At 37.8% G+C, this 19,640-nt stretch overlaps 1 protein-coding gene across 6 annotated transcripts in view; it reads right to left on the bottom strand.

Annotated features, from left to right (window-relative positions):
- The window catches only part of KLF12 (KLF transcription factor 12), a 377,983-nt gene that overhangs the window by 141,453 nt on the left and 216,890 nt on the right, over positions 1-19,640 (bottom strand). For all 6 annotated transcript variants that reach the window (XM_075918893.2, XM_006129058.5, XM_006129061.5 and 3 more), the window contains one exon: positions 955-1,492. In XM_075918893.2, the coding sequence (XP_075775008.1) occupies positions 955-1,492 (538 nt within the window). The remainder of the gene's footprint in view (positions 1-954; positions 1,493-19,640) is intronic.

The raw sequence follows: 19,640 nt of genomic DNA, 5'->3' as shown, positions 1-19,640 counted from the left end.
TGTTTCCCTTCCTCCCCACAGCTCATCACAATTACTCTTCTTCCACTCTCGAAATCTCTGATATTTCCTCCTTTCCTGTAACTTCAGTGCCATCTTTTTGTTCTCTTCCTTTGTCCTTACAAATCTTTAATTCTTCTCCATTCTCATTTACTTCCTCTTTGGAGACCTTTCTCCTGCATTCTCTCACATTTTCATATTGCCTCGTGGGTTCTATTTCCATAAAACTGATTTGCACTATTCATATTCCCCGTTTTCTCCTGTCATTCTTCTATTCATTCTAACAGAAACAATCTGACGCAGGGTCCCTTTCGCCCTCTGTAGGCTGAATGAAACCTGGCTCTATACCTTTCACTCTGCACCTGTCACTGTTCTGGAATGCAGGTGCTCAGATGGCTACCACATTCCCTGTCTTTAAATAGTTTCTATCCTATGCAGTTTCGTTCAATGACTCACAGCATGTCCACTATACAGGGACCAGCACCCCTGACTGACCTGGACTTTGGAGATCTTTCCTGCTCATATTCCTGCAACAGGACTGTTGTCAAATTGAACCTCTCTCTCTCCTTTGCTTCACTTCTTTTTCTTTCTTATGTCCATTCCAACTAGTTGCTTTCTCCCTGTCCTTCTGAGTGGCTTGCTATTATTACTCTTCCATCTTTCTATTTCCTAATTTCCATGCCATTCACTCAAATATTACATTTATTTCCCATGCCACTCTATTGACCTTAATGAAGGAATAAATCTGCCCCAAGTGTTCTTTAGGTTTTAAGCTTAGGGGTAAAATAACTCGATGAAAAAATAGGTTTTTAAAGTTAATAGCATTTTCAAAAGAACTATCATTCAGCTACCACAAGTTAATTTATGCTTTTACAATGTTGATCAGCCAAGCTTATGGCTCCTGATATGCATCGGTTTCAACTAAGCGTAGGATATGCAAAGCCAATATTTTCTTACCTTTAACATGGCTTCTCCCATCCTCCAACAGCGGTACTACTATAGTGTTGTTCATATTTCCAGGTGATCTCACAGCTGTGTAGACTACAGGTACCGACTGCACCACAACTGGAATGCGGTGCACATGACTCATTTTGTTGGACTGTAAGTTCATGGGGCTTGAGGGTGGTACTGGATGGATTATGTGCAAAAACTGCTGGCCTCCAACACCAGATGCAGAGGCCACAAGAGGGCCTGGAGTTAATACTGATGGCACAGATGCCGCTGAAGATACTGATGTTATTACTGTAGGGGAGGAAGCTGGCCGACTAGAAGAAGTTGAAGTAGAAGAAGGAGAGGAGGCTGAGGCTGTCATGGAAACCGGTGAAGATGAGGCTGCTGTAGGGGATGACCTGGCTTTGTTTATTGACAAGTCCACTGGTTCAGTTTGTGTTTGGAAATGGTCCGTAGATAACGAATCCTCTGGGGGATCTGCCTTCATATTATTTAGCAACAAGGGTACAGCTTCCATGTCTGGATAGTTGTGGACGTTTGGAGACTGTGGGAGAAAAAAAGGGGACATGTTTATATTTTTAGAAGCTGATATTAAATAATTGGCCAAGATAATTTAAATAGTTAATTGATAATGCACACTTAGCATGCAGTTCACACTTGGTTCTGAAGGCCACTGGAGGTTTTTTTTCTGTTCAATGTGGCAGCTTGTGGCTGAAGGAGCAAAACATCAAGCATGAGATGAAAAATGTTTGTGTCCTTGATCAGCAATATACAATCCAACTAATATTTCCATGGCATTGAATCATAACAGCTTTTCTCCACTGGTTTACCATTAATAGTAGACATGATTTGATTCCAAATTACAGCACTGCAAAATGACCTGTACAAAGCAATTGCTGGGCGTTTTTCCAGACCTCGCTTAATCTAATAAAACTCTTTCATACAAAGGTACAATTAATAATCTTTCTACTTGCTTCTTCTACCCCTAAGCTGTTCAGAATATAGCCTCACAAGCTCTAGAATGCCAGATATGTCAGAATATTGTTGCTGATAAGCTAATAAGAAAAGCCCAAAGTCCATTGCTTCAGACACACTAACTATTAAAATGCAATCAATTCTTCCACTTCCTTTTCCATGTGGTTGATTGTAATTCCTATATTGATAAATGATAAAAGCCTCTTCGGAGATTTTTAAATTAAATTATGTTAAATGCTTTTGTAGAAGCCCTTTCTATTGCCATTTTGAGCAAGAAAAAAAAATCCAGCATACTGAGAAGATATAATATAAAGAAAAGTAGCAACATTTCATATCAAGTAAAATAATAATAATGAGTTATAATCATAACAATCTGATCTGACTGGGAAACTTTACACTTGAAATTCCTAAATATGAAACTATAAAATAGCTTAAAAGCTCCTGTCCATTTCAGGAAAGGAATATTTTGGGGGTTTGACTGATCATGATCTAAACTTCATTCACCATCTCTCTCACCTTCCCTTCCCCCAAAGTTCAATGGATGAGTGACAAAAATGTTTAGAGACATTAATTTTGTATGTGGAAAGAGTGAAAAAATTGATACTGTTTAGTTTAGAGTGGAAATTAATAAATAAATATGAGATAGATATATACAATAAATTAAACCAAATGTTATAAAGAAGGCCAATTAAACACTTTTTATCATCTGTCCTCTCTCTGCAAGGTGGCATCTAATTAAATTCAATGGTAACAAATTGTAAATTGATTAAAAAAATACTTCTTCATACAATGCATAATGAACCTGTGGACCTCATCGGTAAAAGATGATCTTGACTTTAAGAGTTCAGCAGAAGCCTAAAGAAGGAGTAGCCATTTATATTGTATTGCACAATGGAGAGAGCAGGGTTGGTTTTGTGGCTGAAGTGGTTCATCAGGACTAAGCAGACCAGGATTCTATTTTTGGCTGTGGTATATACATCTTCTTTGATTTTCACTTATGCTCTCGATGCCTCAATTCCCTATCCATATAATGTGGAAAAGAATATATATTTTTTAATCCTTCCTATCTCCCTTAGCCTACTTACAATGGTAAGATCACTGGGAATGAGATTCTACATATATGAACATATGTACCTATGTATAAAATGTACCATCATCTCAACTGGGACCTCTGCATGCTATTGCAGTGCAAATAATCAGAACAATAATTGTATTACATGGATAATGAGAACAGGCTCAGATGATAGATAATTCCATAAACACATATAAGATAGGAAATACACCTATCTTCATGGCATACACCAATCACTGACTAAAATGGTTAGAAATAAATATTCTTAATGTGAAAATTATTCTATCATTGTCCACTATGTATTTTTGCTTCTTCCTTTGAAGCATCCTCCACTAGCCAGTATCATCTGAACTATGCGGACCACTGTTCTGGGAATTTCTATACTGATTTTGTGGTAAAGTTGTAAGTAGTTATGAGAATAGGACGGAGGAAAATGTATCTTTTTGACCAAACAATTAACCACCTTGAATCACAGACTCAGAGACTTTAAAGTCAGAAAGGATCCTCGTGAACTAGATCTAGTCTGGCCTCCTGCCAGTTGCAGGCCACAGAACCTTACAGACTCCTGAAATAGACCTTTAAATTCTGACTCAGTTATTGAAGTCCTCAAAGAATAATTTAAACACTTCATGCTAGAGAAAATCCACCGTTTACTTTAGTTTAATTCTGCAAGTGACTTGCACCCTAGGGATGTAAGCAATTAGTCGAATAGCTAACTACCCGATAAGCCTAGGCTTATCAGGTAGTTGAGTCAATACTTGACTAGTCTAGTCGCTTCCCCTCTCCCCCTTTGCTGCCTCTATCAAAGGCTTAAAAGCTGGTTCCCTCAGCACTGTCTCCATGGGGGGGGGGGAGGGTAGGGGAGGCAGAGGCGCAGCGAGAGACTGGGGACCAGTTCCCCACTGCGCTTCTGCCTTTTAAATGTGGTAAGAGCCTAGCAGCTCTTACTACATTTAAAAGGCAGAGCTGCAGTGAGGTTAGCTCCCAGGGTGGCATAAGCAGGTACTGCTTAGTCCCGGCTTGCGCCGCACAGGGGAGCTAACCCAGCTGCAGCTCTGCCGTTTAAATGTACTAGAAGTCGGGCAGAAGCCTGACTCCTACTACATTTAAACTGCAGAGTCACAGCAGGGAAAGCGAACCGCCCCCATCAACTACTCCATCAGCTGATTATCCGTGTTTTAATACCCTTATCGTGCCCCATGCTGCAGAAGATGAAAAGCTCCCAGGGTCTCTGCCAATCTGACCTGGGGATGGGGAAGGGGGAATTCATTCTTGACCCATGTATGGCAATTAATTAGATCTTGAACATGTGATCAAGACCAGTCAGGCAGATACTTGGGAAAGAATTCTCCTTAATAACTCAGAGCCCTCGCCATCTAGTGTCCTGTCCCCAGGAATTGGGGATTTTGGCTACCGGCAGTCACTAGTGGGCCAAATGCCATTGTAGGCAATATCATCATACCATTCTCTCCATAAACTTACCTAGCTCAGTCTTGAAGCCCGGTTAGTATTTTTGCCCCCTTGGAAGGCAGCTGCAGAACTTCACTCCTCTGATGGGTAGAAACCTTCACCTAATTTTAAACCTAAAACTTATAGATGGCCAGTTTATAGACATTTGTTCTTGTTTCCACATTGTCACTTAACTCAAATAATGTTTCTCACTTTCTTATATTTATCCATCTGATGAATAGAGAGAGAGAACAATCATAGCTCTCCTCAGCCTTCTTTTAGCTAAATAAGCCAAGTTCTTTGAGCCTCTTCCACATAAAAATACAAGCACATGAAGAAACACAAGATAGTCCCTTTTCCATGTGTCTGACTGTTATTTCTATATATTAATAAAAGATAGCCCTATGCCTCCCATGTGCAAAATCCCAACTCGATTGAAAACACGGAGGATTTGCTCTGGACTTCAATAGGGCCAGGATTTTACCCCTAGTGTTGTACAACTGTGTTTTCTAGAGATACCTGCTAAACTAATTAATAACATTCAACCTGAAAAAAATGCCTTTGTAAAGCTGATAGCTCAGTATTACTGTATATCACTGAATTTCTAAATAGCAGACAGCTTATTATCACCTGTTTTAATGAAATGTTAGCAATTTGAATAGGTTGACACTGAACACTTTATAGCTCTTTTCCTTCTTAACAAAAGTGAAAATTATGGACAGGCTGTAAGGTAGATAGGTTGCTACCACAATCATGTAACAGAATTTGGCACAGTTAATCTCAGAACAGAGGCTTTAAACTGTACAACTACATTGGAAAACTTAAACCACATAAGAATTTTGTAAAACAGAAGTGAAAACCCTCAAAAATCAAGTGTGTTTTACCAGGTCTGTAGTTCAGTATATTCAGGATCCCAATAACTCATTTTAGCTTTGTACTGCAAGAAACAGCAGGATGCATTTGAAGCCACAAATAGTTTGGAAATCTTGTACTTAAACTAAAAATGGTACAGTCTCAAACAGAAGCCCCTGTTTTGTTTGGGTGGATGGGAGCATATAGCTCTGCACTACTGCTGCCTGCTTGACACTGAATTACTCCAGAAATAATCTGTCATTCTGTATGGATCTGTCTGCCATCTAGGATGTTAATTGAGGTTGCCAATGTTCATATATCAGCTGCCTTTCAATTCAAATTCTAAATATTTGATAATATTTTTTTCCTGGAAATGTATGGTATAAACAAACATTTTCCACCAAGAAGCATTAAAAAGCATGAACTCTTTGAATGAGAAAATGTATTAACCCACCATTTTATATAAAGATAAATGAATTCTCAGCATGCGATTTTTTAGCATCTCCCTAAAATGTAATTAATTGTTGCCTTCCTGTTACTGAACAACGAATTTTGCTGTTTAATTAATCTACCCAGGGATGGCCAACATTTTGGCACCTGAGGCGGGGAGCTCAAATGATGCCCCTTTGCCCCCTCGCTTGGGCAAAAACTTTAAAAGGTCTCAATTCTGCCTTCTTCCTGTTCTACTCCTCTCATGGTACTTTGCATCTAGAGCAGAAAGAATACATTCGCACCAGCAGCAGACACAATTTTCTACACTCTGGGTCCTAGTGGCACCTCCCCCACAGTCTGGCATCTGAGGTGGCCGCCTCAGTTCGCCTCATGGTAAGGCCAGTCCAGAATCTAACCACTTTTTGTTCAATAATGCAAAGCGGAGTTTCCATCACTAAAGGATAAGAGGCAAGCATTCTTCAGCAGTTCATTCAGCTTATGAAGCATGTTGAATGAAAAGCCAATGGGGTTCCACTTCGGCCCTGCCCTTTAGTCACCTTTATCACATGAGCTGACGAGGAGGTGGCTTAGTACTTCCAGGTATCTGGAAAGCACTTTCGTACATGGCAACACTGCCAAACTGTTGTGTGGATTGTTTTACCTCCCACTAGACACCCAGGGAGTCTGGTTGCAGGGGGTTAACTTAACTGTCACAACTTTGGCAGGTTCCACTGTAGCTGGTAGGTTCAAAAAGGTCTGAGGAAAGCTCATGGTAACCAAATGGACTGCTTAGGTCTGACCCAGAGTACAACATAACATGGTGATGTGGGTGCCTGTCTCACACAGCATTTGGCTCCATGTCTGTCACAACTCTTATGTGGGGGTTCTTGGGTATGCCTGATGGTTTAGAGGGGGCATTTCTCTCATACTCACTGTCAGGTTTGTAGAGCCTGGGACTATTGGCACTGAGTTGACATTGGAACTGGAACAGTCTAATTAGGTAGCTTCAGAAGTGGGTCCCCAGTAGTTAAGGGTTTTTACTAAAGTTACTGCCTCTGCATTTAACAATACTATAGCATATGTATCATCGCCTTTCTAAAACTTGAAATCAACTCTTTCTATGGTATTCTGCTTATAAATTTGCCACAGAAACAAATACTACAAGCACCTCTATATGTATCACTCCACTGCTACTAAATTGGAAAAGAAAGTTAATCTGATACAGCATAAAGACAAAACAAACAAAAACACCCCTCCACCAAAAAACAAAACCAGTATTGTGCATTGCAAGATTCATATTCAAATATGCTGGATTACACCTCATAGCATACTTTTCAAAACTTCCTGCACAGAAACAAAGTTCTACTTTGTCACCCACCAATTGTTTCCTTGAATCTCACCTTTCCTTGCCATACTTTAGTCTATATTCTAAAGTCCTCTCCTACATCTACTCCAGTCATGTCACTAATCCTTTGAATCGCTTCCTTGATTCTTGTCTATATCTAAATGATGTAGAGTTTATAATCTGCACACCAAAGATACCCAACAGATCTGGGGAAACAGCAAAGACAATAAACACAGCAGGCCCAGAGAGATTTTGGGGGTCAGCAAACCCTTCTTAGTGCTGTACAATTTATAAACCTCATAGGTTACTCAGCCGCAATAAGACTATCTACTCTTGTGCAATTTTACTGCCCAGCCTGATGGAATTTATAAGCTCTAGCAAAGAGCAGTCAGAATTTAAATTCCTCTCTTTTTGCTCCCTGGCAGTGTTCTCACCAGGACAAACACGTTGTTATAAGCTACATCAAAAGTCCTTGATGAGGACAATGGAATAAACTAAATTTAGAATTCATAGAATAAACTGGCTTTGAGACAGGAAGTTAAAAAAAACAAGTCAGAAAACCTAAAATTGTTTATTTATCATGAACTTTGTCTGATTTTCATCAAACTGTCCCATCTTATTTTGCACTCTCAGTGGAAACTACATGAGCAGTTTCAGATGTAATTATTTTGTTTTGGCAAAGTTAAAAAGGAGAAAAAACTAAACTTGTCTTGAAAAAAGAGCCACAATCTTCACCACTGAGCTGTTACTGCTTCTATCACAATTGGGCTCAGCTCTCTGTGCTGTCAGAGAGCTTTAAGTGCCAAAGCTTTCACTTTTGATTATCATGCCTGGAGAACAAGAATTAAGTGACCAAGAATTTATTATTATAGTTTTCCTAATGCTTCACTTTCAAAAAAAACCATACTAGATTCCAAATAAAGAAAATGACTTATCATAGTACAAACTATTCTGCTTTAAGTAACATATTTTGAACTCTTTCTTATACAAGAAAAATGCATGTAAAAAGATTGGATTTAAGGAGGTTTAATCTTATAGCTCAGTTTCCCCTCATAAAAATGGAAATGTTTCCTATTACTTCATGCAGTTGCGGGTAGAGAGCTTATTTCTATGAGTTCCCTATGCTCAGTGCGACCCATTCCACAAAGAAGGCATGCTTCTCCTCCTCAGTCTCTCTGGTCTGGACAAGGAACTCATGGAATAGGAAAGTTTGCACAGACTAAATTTACATGCTCTTCTGGAATTTATGTTTTTCAAAAAGATACATAAGTAGAGTTCAGAATAGGGATACACCCCACTCCTTAGCATTCTCTTATGACCATTTTTTGTTTAAATTTAACAACCTTATGAACTAATTTACTTTTTTAAAGTAATAAAGTAGATAAAAGGCCTTTCCCTGATGGAAATAACACAATACTGACGACCCACGTTACTCAAAAACTCCAACCAGCCAATCCACTGCAGCCCAAAACACAGCAAAACAACACTCTAAAACAAATCAACAGCCCCTTAGTCCGAGACCTGCAAGCCTGAGTCAATTGACACAGATTGGCCACAAAGGTCTAATTCTATTGCTGACACCAGTGCCAACATTAGATTTAGTGCTTAGTTGTGGGGGGAGGGATAGCTCAGTAGTTTGAGCATTTGCCTGCTAAACCCAGGATTGTGAGGTCAATCATTGTGGAGGCCACTTGGGGCAAAAATTCATCAGGGATGGTACTTGGTCCTGCTGTGAATGCAGGGGACTGGATTCAAGGTCCTTCCAGTTCTAGGAGATAGGCAATCTCCATTAATTTTGTCAAACTAGGTACTAAAGCTTGAAAATTGTAGCCTAAATGATTTACCTTAGATCACATCAGTCAGAGAGCTGCGACAGAATCCAAGTATTATCTGTACAATGTTGGCACCTAAAGACTGCAAATAGATACTGGACCCTACTGTGCTGCATGCACATACCCCTCAGTGGCAGAAGCTGGAGTTCCCTGTGCTAGGCACTGTACTAACATATGGCTTATCAGGTTATCTGCTGCAGGGATTGAACCCACAACCTAAGAGACTCTTGGCCAAGGGTACTGCAAATTGATCAATCCAGCTGCTAGAGAGGGCCAGAGTGCTGCACTGCATAAGTCATTACATATACACATATAACTAAATAATGTAATACAATAAAATTCACTGTCCCAAAGAGTTTACAGTCTATTATGTGATAAGAGCCAACAGGTGGAGAAAACATATGGTAGAAGGTCAATGTAACGAGTGAAATTAGAATAATAAGCCATCGCCTCAGTGTAATACTTGCATGTTTGATTTCAAAATCGATACCTCGAGCTCTGAGCATTTAGAACTAAAAATACCATTATTGTATGATACTTGAGTCAAAACCAAACTGAGCACACATGCTTTGTATTGCAAACAACTCTTACATACAGCTTGGTTTTTATAAAGATAATTTATCTAAAGTATATAATGGAGGTATTCTAAGTATAGAAGTATACTTACATATATATAACATACATACATACACACACATATATAGTATATGTATGTTAATACTATTAGAACATTTCCATTACACTGCTAATTCAGTACACTTCTTTGCAATATAACTTTGTTCATATATTTGTGGGACATACAGAAAAAGATGTAATTAAAAAAAAGAACCTTGTCAGAGATGAGAAGATTGAGTTTCTAAATAACCATGCATAAACAGGAGGATGACATCAAAGTTTCCTGATGTGAATAATTCATCATCAAAACTACTTGATAATATTTCTTTAACTTGTCCTTATCTTGCTTATTCACGCTAAGGAATTATTATTAAGGTATTATACACTAATTGAACTGTGACATCATATTGTCACAGCAGCAAAAAAGAAAATATGCCACAATTACAACATACTTTTGTCAGCAGCTGAGACCAGGACATGGGAGAAGTGGTTTGGAAGGGAAAAAGATCCCTTTCCAAATAGCATTAATTTTTAAACACAAGTTTAACAATGAAAACAAATACATTTCATTTTCAAATTACTTAATGTTTAAATAATGTATTTCCAAAGACTGAATTAGCATTAAAGCTAGTTGCTATTCCACCTCCATTCCCAAGACTCCCAGAAGAGGCACCAAAGGAATTTTCCCACTGGCACTGAAGGAAGGGTTGTGATTGCTTCCTTCCAGAGCCAATATTACTTAAACCGTGTGTTGTCTGGCAAAAGAAATACAAGAGTGATACATTTCATGAAGCTTAACTGTCTTTGGCATTGCTAAGGCTATGTTTACACTAGAAAGCTTACAGTGGTGCAGCTGTGCTGCTATAAGATCTCTTGTGTAGCTACCCTATGTCGACTGGAGAGAGCTCTTCCCTTGACATAAATAAACAACCCCCTATGAGCAACAGTAGCTATGTCAGTCGGGCTACGTGAACAAACTCTGCCACTTTTTTTTGTGGAAGAGTAGACGAGCTCTTTTGGAAGCCGTGTCTTCCTCCTTCCAAGAGGAAGAAGGGCTCGTCCAAAAGAGGAGGCTTTTCCAAAATTTGGCCCAGTGTAGACAGGCCAAATTTTGGAAAAGCCTCTTCCAAAAAACTATCGGAAAATGGTACGCGGAGCGCAATTTGCATCCCTTTTTTCGATAGATCACTGTAGTCTAGACATAGGCTGGGAATAGCTGTGTTAGTATGTTCCAGTAAAAATAACAAGGACTTCTGTGGCACCTCAAAGACTTTGAGATGCCACAGGACTCCTCCTTTTTTGTTGTTTTTTATGTCAATGGGAAAAGCTCTTCCACTGACACAGCACTGTCCATACTGGTGTTTCTATTCATGCAACTAACATAGCTCAGATGTATATTTTTTACACCTCTAAGCAACATAAGTTATACTGACAAAAGTGCTAGTGTAGACATAGCTTACCTCTACCTGGTGTCACTGATCCTGTCCCACAAATGTAAATAAAAAAGCTAGTGTCCAGCACAGATATATACTTTATATTTTTTGTATGACTATTATCTCCAGTAACTAGGAGAAATTCAATGAATGACTTAGGAATTGATACGTAGGCTAGACGGCAATATTTCAAGAGAAACAAAAATCTAAAAAAGGCATAAAGCAGTCTAGAATATTGCTTAACTATGGTACACAACACATATTTATAATGTATATGTTAGCCCAATACCTGTATTTTAATTTCAGGGAAAAAAGATAAAAACCTATAAAAAAATGGCAGAAAATTATCATAGAATTAAGACAATTACTTCAGTAGTACTCTTTGTGTAAGTACCTACTGACATGAATGAAAACTGGACACTTAGTTCTTTTAATATTTCCTCATTACTCAATGCCTCCAGCTTCTGATCACTTTTGTTGTTCTTTCTAAACTTCGTCCAACCTGACTATAATTGTCTGGACCTGCAGTGCACAGAAATAACAGTAATATTCAAGGATGAAGTTGTAGTTGAGCTATATAGAGGGAGAGCAATTACCTCTTGATCTATTTCGTCATGACTCCATAGGTAGTCCAAAACTGTGAGGGGCTTTTCTGTGGTGGGACGAGATGTTGGCCAACCCATTTCCATTAGAGCATCTCATTCAGCATTACTGCTTTCCAAGACTATCTTTCCAATTACATGCATGCATTTTATTTTCCAACGGGTATATTCATTTTTCAGGCTTATTCTGAGCCTTTTATTTATTGCCCTTAATTCTAAACTCTCCAAGTTCCCTTTTATTTTTCTGGCCTTAGTGATATTTGCAAAACCTCCCTATTTAGAACAATTCTAAATCTTAACATGTAGATTATTTTCTCTGAAAGAACTGCAATAAATATGTTAGGCAATAGTGGATCTAATATTGATCCTTGGGGCACCTCACCAGAACCTCCCACAATATTTATCGTTATCTTTATTTGAAATTTCTATATATTTTTCAGTCCTAGACCAACCCATTCAAATTAATTCTGATGGCAAGATTTCATGATGCCCTCTATCAAATGGCATACTAAACTCCAAATAGTTTGCATCTGCTACATTTTATCATCCATTATGTACAAGCACGGCTGGTGGCAGCACCCACTCTTAAGGTTGTTCAACATTTTCCATTATATGATTATTTATTATTTGTGTTACTCTGGCACCAAGAAATTCCAGTTATGGATGAGAACCCCATTAGATCAAGCTGAAAGTTTCCACGCTGGACGATCTGACTGAATTTTATGGGACAATTTCATTCAAAATTGGTGAGTCATTTTTGAGAATGAGACTAATGAAAACTGTCTTGTTCTTTCTGTTAAAAAATTCTACAAACCTTTACCTTGAGAAGCTCTGGCACATCTATGGTTTGAAAGAGACTTGAAAATTGGCAGAATGGTAACCTTTGTGTCAAACATGGGCCTTTTGACATCCTTGTGAGAATCTGGCCAATTCTGTTCAAGTTATAAGTCTTTGAAAATCATAGTTTGCACCTGCTCAAAAGAGAGGTGATAGTGCTGCAGCTATACACTCTGAGCATTCTCCAGCCTGGCAATGATCAGTAATTTGCCTGCAGTGGCAGCTATGTGCTTTTGTGAGCTCTTCCAAGGATTTGTACCAAAATCTCCTTTGCTTTCAATGCCCCCTGCTAAATCCATGCAGCGTAGAGGAGGAAGCTGTCCAATTCAAATGCAGAGATGACATTGCCCACAAAAGCACACTCTCCTCAAGAGCCTGAATCATAAAACACTCGCACAAGGGTGTCAAATTAGGCTACAAGAAATCTTAATTATGACAATTCCTAACTTTTGAACACTTGACTCTGCCACTTTAATAATGTTCTTTTAGCGTGCCATTTACTTTGTAATTTTGTACAAAAACTACCAAAAGTTATCGTTTATTTGGCAAAATGTATTTTTGAATAATTTTTCTATCACATCAGAGTCAGAATGCCATAGTACTTATAATTATGGAATGGGAAAGAATTAATACCTAGTCCTGCATGTATTAATATTTCTAAAAATATGTAGTATTGTGGCTCTGTGTGACCTGAAGAAACTCTCTTTGCCTCAGTTTTCAGTCAGTAACATAGTGTCAAAATAATATTAATGTATATTTAATGTTTCATGATTCATCCACATGAGTTTCCTTTTATATATGGGGATAATATGTAAAGGTATATCAGCCCCATTTTACAGATGGGAAACTTGAAGCAAAGAATTTTATGGAGTTTTCCAAGATCACAAAGAGAATAAGGATCAGAATCAGAATCAGAGCTCCTTAGCTCTTTGTTCTGTGCTCTTTATTTTTTCACTTTTTTTTGAATAGTCTATTCAATAAAAGCAATCTAGAACAAAATCAACCAACATTCATTAATACATATTTCATATTCAAATATGATTTTACATAATTATAATCCAATTTTAACTATACACAAATGTCACATTTATAATCTTTGGTAGCCAGCAGTGAGTTCTTGTTTCTTTCCATTTTCATTGCAAACTCTAATATCCACCTAAGCAACTCAACTAAAATGATCCTAAATATACATATTTTAAAAATATGTGTTTGAAATATCCATTTATATTACTAGGAGTGTTCCAACATAGATGACTGGTTTGGGTCATTTATTGTTTTCCTTAGAACAGAATAGCAGGGAACTCAAATAATCAGAATGATGTTATGGGTGAGTTTTGCGTCAGAGTAATTGTTTTTAAGACAGGAAACATCACTTTGAAAGAAGCTCGTGTTAATATCAGCAACGGTTCAATAACTTCCCATATTATAATCCTACTTCAGCCATTGACCAACCTCAAAGTACATCACATTTCCTCCAATTAATTTAAACTTTGTCAAAAAAACTTTTCAATAACTGAGCATTACACATATATAACAATTTAGTTGTCCAAAATTATAAGGGATATAAAATGATTGTCTGGTTGTGTTCTGGGGCATGCATTTTAGTACAGGCAGTCCCCGGGTTACGTACAAGATAGGGACTGTAGATTTGTTCTTAAGTTGAATTTGTATGTAAGTCGGAACTGGTACATATTGTAGGGGAAACTCTAGCCAAACATTTCTCCAGAGCTCAGTTTTATTCTCCCATACCTCACTTCCCTCAGTCCTTTATTCTCAAGCTGAGGTGTCTGCTGAGAAAAGCCGCTCCACGTCTCCCTGGTCTGCTGGGTGGGGCGCTGGCTTCGTGTCTCCCTGGTCTGCTAGGGGGAAAAGCAGCTAGTGCAGGGTTGCCTCACCCCGTTTGTAAGTAGGGATCCGATGTAAGTCGGATCCATGTAACCCGGGGACTGCCTGTACTGGCTCTGTTATACTTCCCCTTGGTAACATGAATTCACTTAATCACATAGGGTTTTGAGAGAGGAATGCAAATGCAACCGAGTGAAATTGGAAATGAAGCACGGATTTGAATTTCCCATGCTTCATTTCCATAATCGCGTCTGGTCCTATTTCGAAATGCCCTATTTTGAAAAAAGAAACACTGTCTAGATGCGGTTATTTCTAAAGAAAACCCTTCTTTCGAAATTACCCTTAAGCCTCATTGTATATGGAGGAAGGGTAATTTTGAAAGAAGGGTTTTCTTTCAAAATAACCGCGTCTAGATAGCGTTTCTTTTTTTGAAATAGGGTATTTCAAAATAGTTCCCGGACGCGATCATGCAAATGAAGCATGGGAAATTCAAATCCGCGTTTCATTTGCAATTTCACTCAGCTGCATTTGCACTCCTCTCTCAAAAGAGGAATGCAGTATAGACATACCCATAGTCTCAAAGTTGTGCATACATATAGGCCTTGATACAACAAGGTAATTAATCACATACCTAACCTTATGCATGAGTATACCAGTAGGAATAAGAACATTCTTAACTTTAATGTAGATGCCAATCAGGAACAAAGTGCCTGAACCAAAGTGCACTGAAGAAGAGAAAGGTTTTGGACCAGCCCAACAGACATCTTTTACAAACATGGAGATATTGAAAGAAAAAAGGCAGCTTAAGCATTCCTTTTTATCTTTAATAAATAATCTATAAAATAGTTATTTAGTTATTTAATACAATAGTTCACAGATAGATCCTACATTATAAGAAGTGTGCATCTATATAAGATACATGTATCTATATCCACACACTGCTGGGGCACAATTAAAAATAAATACTTTTGCTCACATGATTAGTATTTTCAACTATGTACTAATTAATTCACATAGAAGAGAAGTCCTGCAGCTTCACTGCATTCGTTCACCACACCCTAACCAAAATACTTTGCAGTATTATGTAATAGGTCAGAGAAAACGGGACTTTTTATTCAGTGTTTATGCCATTTCTAGGAATCTAGGGCGAGATGTTCACAAGAGCCAAAGTTCCCACTTATGCATCAGCTGCAGCTCCTAATAAGGGTCCTAAACGTGAACAGCTGCACGCTTTCAAAAGTTTGGCCCTTAAATGTTTAAGGAACAGTCAATTGTCAGATGTGAGAGATGGTTCAAACTTGAAGCTCTGCTGATTAATTTACCTGTCTTGAGAGGAGTGCCATGTTATGCTAAAAGCATTTATGTTTGTTTAGCCCTCTTTACTATAAAGTGGCTTCAAAAGAAGCAAAAAAGGCCAGTATGTTTTATTATTCTTTTATTTATTTATTATTACTGAGGACAAAAAAAAATCAAGACAAGCACATCAAATACATCTGAGGATTGATTTAAGGCTGATTCTGTTGAAGTACAGCTACTGTTATTCTTCTTATTGACATGTGGTTTCTATTTCTAAGGTACTTTACAGCACTAGTTAGTACAGGCGAGTCTGACTATAATACATATTAAATGGAAGAATTAATGTTTGTTTTTCCTCCCCACCAAAAGCAAAAAATAAAACCTTTAGCTTTAGCATACATTTAATTGCATGTTATAACCCTAAAGTCTGAATGTGATAAAATTTAAAGCTGTGAATTGCAGCTGATTTACAAATAATTTGCTGTCTCATGGATTTGATTCAATAAGATAAACTCTTTATATTCAAATGAAACAGACTAAGACTGCAGCTGACACAAAAGTAATGTGGGAAAGCAAGCATGACTATCACTCTCCTGTGTGGCCACCTGGGGCAGTGCCACATGCAGATTGTGTCTATAAGGTCTTGCTGGTATTGGAGAATTCTGATGTGATAATCACCTTTTGTTCCCTTTATCTTTCCTGTAATACACCTCACAACCACAGGCAAATGTGCTCCCAGTGGTGCACAGGTGTTATGACTGTTTGAAGTACACTTATTTTCAAACAAGACCAATCACCATCTCCCTCCCTATAAACTTCCATCTAATATCATTCCCCAGCAATGTTTGTTGCTTAAATGGCTCATCTGATCTTCTTTCAATAGGTGCCACTTCTCTGTATAAACAGTAGTGGGCACAGTGAGAAACTCATTTGTAGCAATCAACTTCTGAATACAGGAACTGCCATACCAGCAAAAAGCAGTCGCACATTATTTAGTATTCTGTCTCCAACAGTATTTAGTATTCTGTCTCCTGCAGTGACCAGTACAAGATATTTCAGAGAAAGGCTGAGGTAACCACAAAATGGACAATTATGGTATAATCAAACTGTAGGGGAAGATACACATTAATCCTATTAGTTAGAGGTTGATTTTACCCTGAGGCATGAGGGTTTGTCTCTTCCTAACTTTGGAATTTAAAAAAGACTGTAACTGTGGATATGTTAATGTCATAGTCTCTTGAATCCTGCCAAGCTCTTGGCTTCAATAACATGTGGCAATGAACTCCACAGGCTAATTGAGTATGGTTGAACAAAAAGAATTTTCTTTAATTAATTTGAGTTTTGCTTTTCACTTTCCTTAAATATCCCCTTATTATTAAAGTATGAGAAAAAGAAAATATGAATACTCTTGTCTGGCTTTCATTATTTTATACATCTCCATCACATCTCTTCCTTCTGATGGCCTGCCTAGCTAAACAATATCAATCTTCTTCCTGTGTCTTCCAAAGGAAGCCTTTCTGTATCTCCAGTAATTTTCATCATCCATCTCTATACTTTTTTTAAAAAAAGAAAATAATCAGAGTTAACGAATTAAATGGGAATTTACATCTCTACAAGAAATCTAGTAAATTCAGTGCAGGTCTAAGAGGATGCAACTCTATTACAGTACATGTAAATGCTCCTTCCTTGGTTAGTAGTCAGTTCTGCACACTGGGGTCTAATTACATAAAGTGAGAGCATAATGTTTTCTATCATTTGCTTATATTCTTTTATGAACACAGGCCATATTCTCCAGGCTGCCTGATCTCAATAACAGATCGAAGGGGTGGGGAAAGGGTGGAAAAGGCCCCAAAAGCTACTGTCCTTGGCTCCGTTAGCAGTTGTGGATCAGCAAGTGGAGGTGTGCTGAGAGAGGCATTGCCACATCATTGTGGGTCAGTGCCCCCAGTGATTCCCTATCCTGGGAATGGATAGTCAAATAGTTGGGTAAGATAAGTTAAAGACTGCTTCACATTCTTTAATAAAAAACTGTTCTAAGAGAGACAGTTTGAAGTTGTCAATAGTAATAGATTACTGGACATATAACATCTGGTTATGACTGGTTAGATTTTTGTCTGATAGGGAGTGTAAACAAAGGAAGATTATTTGTTTAAACCAAAGTTTGCACCTTACACTAATAACCCACAACTGAAAACAGTGTATGGAGGCATTCTGTAAGACATATAAACTTTAAATTGAAATAATAAGCAACTTACATAACATAGGACATGCATTCAGGAGAAACCCCACATTTGGTATGTAAAACATAACTTCTGCTTTGCTTTCAGTTTACCTGTCTTCAAAGGGTACACAGTGTATCTAACCATATTAATACTTATAAAATAGTTGATCATTGATATATTGGTTATTCAAAGCATGACATCTACAATCACATTACATGCATTCTAAAGGGACAGAATGATTGTCAAAGAGGGACATGTTTATCGTTGTGAGACTAAGCTAGTTATCCACTGTGTATGTGTTCACTCTACGGCTCCTGAAAAACATAAAGTATGTCTCAAGATATAAATGCAGAGCTTTCCATAGCAATCATATTTCAAAATGACAACAAATATGGTGACAGGTTCTTCTTGAAATGGTACTGTTAAGTTCAATAAGCCTGTTGCTTGAAAGGTTACGAATGATGTGATAGCCCTTTCCATATTAGTCCTTTAGTGAAAAAACTAGTTCAGCTATTCTCAGTGAGTCATAACTCTTTGGGGATAAGTATCTGTGACAATTGTTCTGAGACCTGCAAATCAAATGTTCATATGTGGCAAAAAGGGCTAATATGACCCTTAGTGAATGGGAGTAGGAAGTGATTTTACTTTTGTATATTGCATTAATGAGACCAATATCGGAATACTGCATGTAGCTCTGGTGTTTGCATTTTAAGAGAGGATGTTGAAAAATTGGAGCGAATGCAGAAAAAAGCCACAAATATTACTTAAGTGATGAAGAAAAGGCCTATGGTGAGAGATAAAGAGATCAATCTGTCTTGTTTATGAACAGGAATATTGAGAGGTGACTTGATTACAGTGTAAAAGCACCTTCACAGGTATTGAAGGGTTCTTTAATCTAATGGAGAAAGGCTTAACAAGAACCAATGCATAGATGTGGAAACCAGACAAATTCTAATTAGAAATCAGATAATTTTTTAGCAGTGAGATGGATTGATCATTGGATCAAACTACCAAGGGAAGCACTGGATTTCCCACCTCTTGAAGACTTCAAATTGTGACTTGATGCCTTTCCAAAAGATTTGGTTTAGCCGAGCACTAGTTATGTAATAATTAAACACAAATTACTGAACTCAGTACATGGGTACCTGGGTAGAATTTAATGGGCTGTGATATACAAGAGGTCAAAGTAGATAACCTTTTGGCCTTAAACATTATCAATCTATATACTGCTCAAAACAAAATTATTTGTCTAAATTAGCACACGTTAACAAGGAAGATCACAAAGACCTAAAAGTCTTTATACATCTGTGTTGCTCATCTGCTCAAAGTTCCAAGAAATTATAGTATGTTGCTATTATTTATTATTAACTGGAAATCAACATGGAGGAAAAAAACCTGGCTAGTTTGAAACCACATGACTCATGTCTCTCTACAATCTGGGTCAATAGGCTTCTGGATTACCACTGTGACTCTTGAGAGAAGCCTTCAATTTAATCTAATCTCATGTGGGATACTTGCAAATAAACAGGATAAAATAGTACAGCTGAAGCCAGTGAACCATAATAGATGATACCATGCATATAATACAAATCAGTCAGTAAATACAGTGATCAAGAAAGGGATGTAGCTGTCAATAAATGCATTTTCATAAATCAAAATAAATTAAACAGGATTCAAGATTTCTATCCCAGACTCTAAGTAGCTTTGGCAATGATTTAACACATAATGCACAGATATTACAACAAATCATCTGCAAGTTTTGTCATGAACTGGCTGTAACTAGCCAACTAGTAAGGAAAAAATCCACATACCCTACCCTCAACCAACAATAGCCCTGGTACAAAAGATGGGCTTTGCAGCGTTCCCCAAAGGGGGCAAAGCTGTT

This window comes from Pelodiscus sinensis, chromosome 1 (assembly GCF_052426305.1).
Source record: "Pelodiscus sinensis isolate ZL-2025 chromosome 1, ASM5242630v1, whole genome shotgun sequence".
Lineage (NCBI taxonomy): Eukaryota > Metazoa > Chordata > Testudines > Trionychidae > Pelodiscus > Pelodiscus sinensis.
This window is presented reverse-complemented; position numbering and strand designations above follow the sequence as displayed.